A 9,354-nucleotide genomic window follows, 5' to 3' on the forward strand; every position below is an offset into this window, starting at 1 on the left:
TTATTTCCTGATTTGCTCCCATGGGCTTACCAGGTTTTATATTATGACATAGATAAGACAGGCAGTGGGACATGTGACATTTCTAATGGAATAACAGCAGTACTATCACTATGTACCCATTCAAGAAAACTTACTGGGATGTAAGTGAGGATGGCATCTACTATAGGTATAATATTGACTCTGCCCTCTGAAAGTCATTTACACTTACTGAAAATCTGTTATTACCATAACACACTATGATTAGTATTAATAACCTTGCGCTTCACACTGAACATGGTTAAAAATTGCTGTCTGTAATAATTACAAATATAATAGTAATTCTGACAAATAACATTTGTTGAGCACTTTGTGCCAGGCATGTGTCAAGCTTTTACATGTCTGAACGCACTTAATCCTCATAACCACACTATGAGGAATGCATAATAGTAATCTGCTTTTATGGATGAGGAAACTTTGTGAAGATATCTGGAGGGGGAGTAAACTAGCCAAGGTCACAAGAAACAAGGCATTCTAGCTCGAATGTGTTTTATTGCCTTTGACGCTTCATTCTCTACAAACACAGTAACAGCTTGACTCTCTGGGACTCAATTTTAGGCAACCTCATCTATTTGGAACAAAGCTGAGACATGAAAGCAAGCATAAACATTTCTGTAACCAAAATAGAAGGCAAATTCTCCACATGTGAGATTCTGCATGTTAGCAAGCAGTACTGAGCCAGAACTGCTAGGCTGTGTACTCTCTTGGGTTCTTTAGTAGAGGGTCATTGAATCTGAGCACATCAGTGGAAACTGAGGATCACAGTACAGTCACTAATACTTCTAAGTTATTAATAAAGGGAAATTAAGTTTAGTTATCAATAAAGGGAAATATAGTTTAGTTTTTGTTTGTTTTGAGACGGAGTTTCGCTCTTGTTGCCTAGGCTGGAGTGCAATGGCGCAGTCTCAGCTCACCGCAACCTCCGCCTCCCAGGTTCAAGTGCTTCTCCTGTGTCAGCCTCCTGAGTAGCTGAGATTACAGGCATGTGCCACCACACCCAGCTAATTTTGTATTTTTAGTAGAGATGGGGTTTCCCCATGTTGGTCAGACTGGTCTCAAACTCCCAACCTCAGGTGATCTGCCCGTCTAGGCTTCCCAAAGTGCTGGGATTACAGGCATGAGACACTGTGCCCAGCCTGAAGTTTAGTTACTAATAAAGGGAAATGAAGTTTAGTTTTAAAATATAGTAGAAATTGAAAGCAAAGATTTAATTGATTTTTACAAAGGCCTCTGATGATGGGGAAAATAACGCTTGAGGTGGGCAAATATTTATCTATCTAGAACTTTTCATCCTATATGAACATTCTAGATAGCTGAGGTTTGGATATAGATGAAAAATTACTTGCATGTACATCTTAAAATCTAGCAAAAAGCCACCTTAAAAAAATGCACTTGACTTTTTTTCTTATGGTCTAAGAGGGTAAAGCTTGACTGTAAAATAAACCTCTTCTCCTTTGTTTGCCCTGTTTTCATTTTTGTACTCTAGATCGCTCCTTCGATGTCCTAAAAAAGTCCAAGCCACCCTCTACTTTGCTTGCTGCAGGACGGCTTTCGGACATGCTGAACGGGGATGATGAAGTCTATGCTAACTGTATGGTGGTCGATCAGGTAAGGCCCAACTGACATTACAGGAGGGTTTCTACCTACCTCTCTCCAAAACCTGGATTTGTAAGAAATAGATTCAATGTTGTTGTGTTCCTTTGACAGTTTTAGCCTAAGAGCAACACAGAGGCTGCTGTTGTGGAGTCTCACTGTATGAGCATTTAAGCATTTAACTTAGGTGCTTACTTCAGGACACAATACACCTTACTCAACCAAGAGGCACTGTCAGGGAGGGGTCTTGAGATACTGCCAAATGGGAAGAGTGTGAGGGCTCTTCTTCGGGGCCCAAGTAGGAAATGACAACTGTGCAACCAATGTCTCCTCTACAGCTTTTCAAAAAACAGTATGTATATGACTTGATTATGCAATATTTGTATTCAAATCCAGCAAATGGAATGAGCAGGTGCTTGGTCCCAGCACCATAGGAAACTCACATAAATTACTTTGTTAATCGTTACAACACATCTATTAACATGTAGTAAGATTGTAGAGCTTTCATGTTAATACAGAATGGTATCATATGATAAGGAAGCCGGAATCCTTTTGAACTTTCCACTCATTCCCTGATAGAGACTTTTGAGTTAAATCTCATAGAAGCAGTTGGTTTGAATGTGCTGGCATCTTCTTGTCTTTTTTTCTTTTCTCTGGCTCAGTGATCTTCAAATTTTAGTATTTATAAAAATTAAAATATATATCTGAATATTTCTACACACTAATATATGGAGGATTTAAGGGTTTTTCTTTTTTTTGTTTTTTTTTTGTTTTTTTTTTTGAGACGGAGTCTCGTCGCTCTGTCTCCCAGGCTGGAGTGCAGTGGCCGGATCTCAGCTCACTGCAAACTCCACCTCCCGGGTTCACGCCATTCTCCTGCCTCAGCCTCCCGAGTAGCTGGGACTATAGGCGCCCACCACCTCGCCCGGCTAGTTTTTTTGTATTTTTTAGTAGAGACGGGGTTCACCGTGTTAGCCAGGATGGTCTCGATCTCCTGACCTCGTGATCCGCCCGTCTCGGCCTCCCAAAGTGCTGGGATTACAGGCTTGAGCCACCGCGCCCGGCCAAGGGGTTTTCAAGGGTAGTTTTGACAACACAATTTCTGCCTTATAAACTGACTTTAAAACCTAATCCCCGTGTAAGATGCACACTGTCTACTCACTGAGCAGTAAGACATTTAACCCTTTTATGTTGTTAGTATGCATATATTTTACCCTATTTGTAGATACATTCTGTGATCTAAACTGTTTTTTCCATCTAGAGCTCATTTTCAGCCCTTTAGTAGCACATCTCCGCATTTTCCTTTTGTGTTACAAAGCACTGTTACATCAAATGCAGCACAGATTGGGATGGTTGTCATAATGACAGAGAAACCAATTAATCAGTATGGATTTCAGCTGTAAATAACTGGTATCATTGTTTTGGTATAAACTAACTGAATGTCAGTCCTAGTTATAGAAATCTAGAATGGGGCATGGAGTGTAGGACACAGTGGGAGTTCTGAGGACATTTTCAAGATACAGGGTGTGTTAGTCCCTTCCCACACTGCTATGATGAAATACCTGAGACTGGATGATTTATAAAGAAAAGAGGTTTAATTGACTCATACTTCTGCATGACTGAGGAGGCCTCAGGAAACTTACAGTAATGGCGGAAGGCATCTCTTCACAGGGCAGCAGGAGAGAAAATGAGTGCTGAGTGAAGAGGGAAGCCCCTGATAAAACCATCAAATCTCATGACAACTCACTGTCATGAGAACAGCATGGGGAAAAACCACCCCCATGATTCAATTATCTCCATCTGGTCCCGCCCTTGACACATGGGAATTATTATAATTCAAAGTGAGATTTGGATGGGGATACAGAGCCAAACCATAACACAGGGTAATTGGACTTGGTGTGATCTAGCCATGTTCTGGTATTTATTTATTCTTTTCCAGCTTTATTAAGGTATAATGAACAAATAGAAATTATATATATTTAAAGTGTACAATGTAATGTTTTGATACATGTACATATTTTGAAATAATGACCACAGTCAAGCTAATTAAGCACATATATCATCTCATATACTTATTTATTTTTGTAGTGAGAATACTTAAGATCTACAGCAAATTTCAAGTACAAAGTGCATTATTAAACTATAGTCACCATGTTGTACATTAGGTCTCAAGAACTTATTCATTGTGTAACTGAAAGTTTGTACCCATTTTACCAATACTTCACCATTTTCCCAACCCTCCAACCCCTAGTAACCACCCTTCTACTCACTGTTTTTATGAGTTTGACTTTTTTACATTCCACATATAAGTCAGATCATGCAGTATTTGTTTTTCTGTGTTTGGCTTATTTTACTTAGCATAATGTCTTCCAGATTCATCCATGTTGTCACAAATGGTCGGATTTTTTTTCTTTTCTAGGGTTGAATAATATTCCTCTGTGTGTGTGTGTGCATGTGTGTTTGTGTGTGCATGTGTATGGAATCTGTCACAATGGCAGAGTGCATATGCAAAGGTGATCCCATAAGATTATAATACCATATTTTTACTGTATTACTTTTCTATATTTAGATATACAAGTAGTTACCATTGTGTCCCAGTTGTCTACAGTATTCAGTACAGTAACATACTGTATAGATTTGTAACTTAGGAGAAATAGGCTATTACCATAGCCTAGGTGTGTAGAAGGCTATACTACCAGGTTTGTGTTAGTACACTCTATGATGGTCGCACAATAACAAGATAACCTAAGGATGTGTTTCTCAGAACATATCTCCATACTTAAGTGAGGAATTACTGTATTTATCCTTCGAATTTCCAAAGTGATGTCTTTTGTATGCTAATGAGATGACTGGTGGCTGGCAGCCCCTAGGTAGCTTCAGGATGTGGGCTGGTCACAGGAGAGGCCAAGGCAGGATTACGGGATTGGGATTTTCAGCTCCACCCACCAGCATCCATAGAGGGAGGAGGGGCTGAAGGTTAACTTGATCACTAATGACTAATAATTTAACCAATCATGCATGCATAATTAAGCTTCCATAAAAACCCAAAAGGACTGGGTTCAAGAGATTCTGGATAGCTGAATACATGGGGGTTCCTGGAGGGTGGTGCACTTGCAGAGGGCCTGGAAGCTCTGTGCCCCTTCTGGAGTTCCTTGCCCTAAGCATCTCTTCCCTCTGGCTGTTCTCTATATCTTTTGTAGTATTCACTATAATAAACCAGGAAATGTAAGTGTTTCCCTGAGTTCTGTGAGTTGCTCTAGCAAATTGATTGAACCTGAGGAGGGGCTGTGGGAACCCCATTTTATAGCTGGTTGATAAAACAATCTGGGGCTTGTGGTTTGTCATTGGAAGTGGTGGGGGAGTCTTGTGGGACCGAGCCCTGTGGGACCTGACTCCATCTCCAGGTTGATAGTGCCAGAATTGAATTGAACTGAATTAGAGGAAATTCAGTGGCGGATTGCTTCCTTGCTACATGTCAGGGGAAAACCCCATACATTTAGTCACAGAAGAGTTCTGTGTTGATTATTGAGTGAGAGAATAGAAAAAACACTGTTTTTATCCCTATATTTTCAGAAAATCACATATGTGCCACATTTTCTTTATTTATCTGTTGATGGACACTTAGGTTGATTCTATCTCTTGGCTACTGTGAATAGTGCTGCAGTGAACATGGTAGTGCAGACATCTCTTTGGGATAGTGATTCTGTTTCCTTTGGATGTATACCCAGAGGTGGAATTGCTGGATCATATGGTAGTTGTATTCTAATTTTTTTTAGGAACTTTCATACTGTTTTCCACTGTGGCTGTGCTAATTTACATTCCCAACGGTGTATAAGAATTCCCCTTTCTCCGCATCCTTGCCAGCTTTTTTCTTTTTTTGTCCTTTTGGTACTAGCCATTCTAACAGGTATGAGGTGATATCTCATTGTAGTTTTGTTCATTTTCCTGATGATTAGTGATGTTGAGCACTTTTACATATACCTATTGGCCATTTGTGTGTGTTATTTTTTGGAAAAATGTCTATTCAGGTACTTTATTTTTAAATCTGGTTATTTGTGGGTTTTTTTGTTTGTTTGTTTGTTTTGTTTTTTTGCTATTGAGTTGTGTGAGTTCCTTACATATTTTGGGTATTAACTCCGTATCAGATGCATGGTTTGTAAATATATTCTCCAATTGCATAAGTTGCTGTTTTATTTTGTTGTTTCCTTTGCTGTGCAGAGATTTGTTGGTTTGATGTAGTCACACTTATTTATTTTGCTTTTCTTGCTTGTGCTTTTAGTGTCACATCCAAAAAATGATTGCCAAGACCCATGTCAAGGAGTTTTTCCTCTATGCTTTCTCCTAGGAGTTTTATGGCCTCATGTTTTATGTTAAAGTCTTTATTGCATTTTGAGTTGATATTTGTGTATGTTGTAAGATAGGGATCCAGTTTAATTTTTTTGCATGTAGCTATCCAGTTTTCCTAGTATCATTTATTGAAGGATCTATCCTTTCTCCATTGTGTATTTTTAGCACATTTGTTGAAGATTAATTGACTGTATTTATGTGTGGGTTTATTTCTGGACTTTCTATTCTGTTTCATGTGCTCATGTGTCTGTTTTTATGTCAGTACCATAATGTTTTGATTACCATATCTTTGTAATATAATTTTAAGTTAGGCAGTGTGATGCTTCTGACTTTGTTCTTCCTGCTAAAGATTGCTTGCGCTATTCTGGGTCTTTTGGGATTCCATACAAATTTTAGGAATCTTTTCTATTTCTGTGAAAATTGCCATTGTAATTTTGATAGAGATTGCATAAAATCTATAGTTCACTTTGGGTAGTATAGATATTTTGACAACATGAATTCTTCCAATCCACGAATATAGGATATCTTTCATATGAATTCTTCCAGTTTGTGAACATAGGATATCTTTCCATTTATTTGTGTTGCTTCAATTTCTTTCATTGGTGTTTTATAGTTTTCAGTGCATATATTTTTTGTCACGTTTTAATTTTAACAGATTTATTCTGTTGCTATATTTTCTCAGCTGTTTAAATAAAATACTTCTTGAGACCTTATCTATTTTTGTTCTGAGCCTTAGTGAGTACTATAACTATAGTATTTCCATTTACCTCAAGTAACTAAAATTGTAAATTACTCAATATTATGTGGGAAAAACTATATATATATTATGCTTTTATATGTTCTCAGATACATTAAAAGTGCAAAATTTATCAAACCAAAGATTTGGTAAATAAAAGGTTAGGATGTAATTTCCTTCCTTCCTTCCTTCCTTCCTTCCTTCCTTCCTTCTGTTTTGTGTTTTTGAGACAGAGTCTTGCTCTGTCATCCAGGCGGGAGTGCAGTGGTGCCATCTTGGCTCACTGCAACCTCCACCACCCAGGCTCAAGCAATTCTTGTGCCTTAGCCTCCAGAGTAGCTGGGGTTACAGGTGTGTGCCATAACACCTGGCTAATTTTGGTATTTTTAGAAGAGAGAGTTTTGCCTTGTTTGCCAGGCTGGTCTTGAAATCTTGGCCTCAAATGATCTGCCCACCTTGGCCTCCCAAGTACTGGGATTACAGACATGAGCCACTATACCCGGCCAAGATATAATTTTTATTTTGGAATATTCTGGGTGAAAGAAGTATTGCTTTAATGATGTGAAGCCAAAAAGAAAAAGTGAAGTATGCATTTAGAGAGAACTCAAACAAGTTAATTCAACAAATGGATACAGCAGATTGCCCAGTTGTGTATTGAAAACTGAGAAATAAAACTAAATCTGCAACAAAATCACAAAGTCCATTATATTAGCGTAGTACTTTTTTTTTATTGCCCCTGTATCTATTTGAATAGTAAGGACAATGTAAGGAGTTCAAATTCTGCATATTTAAAATGCTTTCCGGCAATATCTGAAAATAATCTTATCTAATTTTCTTTATCTTCCTCAACCTGGCAAGGAAACCTAAAAACATTACTAGCTTATATTAATGTTTCCTATTAATTTTCAAGGTTATCACCTTCCTGTTGAGAAAATTCACATGATGAAAGTTACTTTGAAAATTTCTGTCATATAAACTACTTTGAAAAAAACATTTGTTTCATAATTTCAGTACAGAGAATCCCTGTATACACTCTACTCAAATTCCTCAAGTGGTAATATTTTACTACATTTTACTTTGTCATTCCCTGAGTGGGTGGTTATGTGTGCATGCAAATAGTTAAATTATCTCTATAAAGATTCCTTAACCATTTGAGAATAAATGAAAAATATGGTTCCCCTTTACCCCTTAATCTTTCATGGTGTATTTTCCTAAAAACATGGATAGTTTCTTACATAAGCACAGTACAGTTACCAAAATCATAAAGTTATGATTGATACAATACTATTAGCTATCTCCAGACCTTATTCAATTTTAGCGAGGTGTCCCAATAATGCCCTCTGTTGCAGAAGAAAATTCCATTATGTGTGTTGCATATAGTTGTTGTGTCTCTGTAGTCTCCTTTAATCTGGGACAGTTCCTCAGTCTTTGTGTTTTATGATGCTGATATTTTAAAAGAATACAGACCGGTATTTTTGTTCTTGTGTTTTGCTAGAGTGTCTTTCAGTTTTGGTTTATCTGATATTTCCTCATAATAGGATTCAGGTTAGGCATGTTTAGCAGGAATACTATGAAAGTGGTGACGGATGCTTCTCAGTGCATTGTATCAGGAGGCATAGGACATCAGTCTGTCCCATTACTGGTGATTTTATTAATATCTTTCATCTGCCAAGTTCCTTTTATAGTAAAACTACTGTTTTTTAAAAAACTATTAAGTATCATGTCAGGAGATATTTTAAGCCCTTGTAAATATCCTGTTGCTCATTAGACTTTCACCCATTAATTAAGCATTCATTAACAGTTTTTGCTTTAATAAATTATGATGATGCTCAATGATTTAGGATTCTAGCATTTCCCCTTTTGCTTCTTTTTTCCCTTCACTGCTGTATCTCCAAATGGTGTTACTCTCTTCCTTTTTACTGTCCTCACCCCAGACATGATGCCTTTTGATGACCGCCACCTCAAATCATCAGTACTTAAAAGTATGCCTTTCTTATAGCAAGTGCTTTGATCAGCTAGGACTCTTTCATGCATGTGGGTTGGGCTTTCTCTTTCTGGGGAGGATTTTTAAGTAAGTCTTACGCCTTCCAGAAGTTCCGTCCTTTCTCTGCCGTTCAGATTTTCCCGACTCCCCTTACCCTCCACAGAGTCTTATAGCAGGAGCACGAGGGCTTGCCTGCTGGATTTGCTGTTGATTTTATTATTTACAGGTAATTTGAAATTTGGGCATTTTCTTTCTTCTAATGATGCTACATACGTGCGCTTTATGTAACTTTATTTGTTCTTTTTGTTTGGTGTTGCTTTTTGTGAGATTCAGCTTTATGTGACCACTATTACCTTGGTACCCAGATTCCTATGAGCTACTTTTTGAATAAAGCTGTATAGTCTTTTGTTTTTTCCTCAAGTATTTAGAACATTTCCTCCTCATTTTGAGTCAGTGGTTCATAAAATGTTAGAGGCATAATCAGCTTCTGGTTTTGTAATAAAGGAACAACTTTATAAAATACTCAGTTGGTCTTCCTTTTTGTGAATTATAGGATAGCTGCCATGTGGACAAAAACATATAGTAATTCTGTTTACATAAAACAAGAATAAACAAAAAATATAAATAAGGTAAAAGGTTTTTTTTTTTTTTTTTTTTT

At 37.5% G+C, this 9,354-nt stretch overlaps 1 protein-coding gene across 2 annotated transcripts in view; it reads left to right on the forward strand.

The window, feature by feature from the left end:
- Positions 1-9,354, forward strand: part of ARHGEF28 (Rho guanine nucleotide exchange factor 28) — a 320,618-nt gene that overhangs the window by 214,174 nt on the left and 97,090 nt on the right. For both annotated transcript variants that reach the window (XM_017890633.1, XM_017890634.1), the window contains one exon: positions 1,523-1,644. In XM_017890633.1, coding sequence (XP_017746122.1) covers positions 1,523-1,644 — 122 coding nt within the window. The remainder of the gene's footprint in view (positions 1-1,522; positions 1,645-9,354) is intronic.

The sequence above is a fragment of the Rhinopithecus bieti genome, unplaced genomic scaffold (genome assembly GCF_001698545.2).
Source record: "Rhinopithecus bieti isolate Rb0 unplaced genomic scaffold, ASM169854v2 scaffold_18354, whole genome shotgun sequence".
Taxonomy (NCBI): domain Eukaryota; kingdom Metazoa; phylum Chordata; class Mammalia; order Primates; family Cercopithecidae; genus Rhinopithecus; species Rhinopithecus bieti.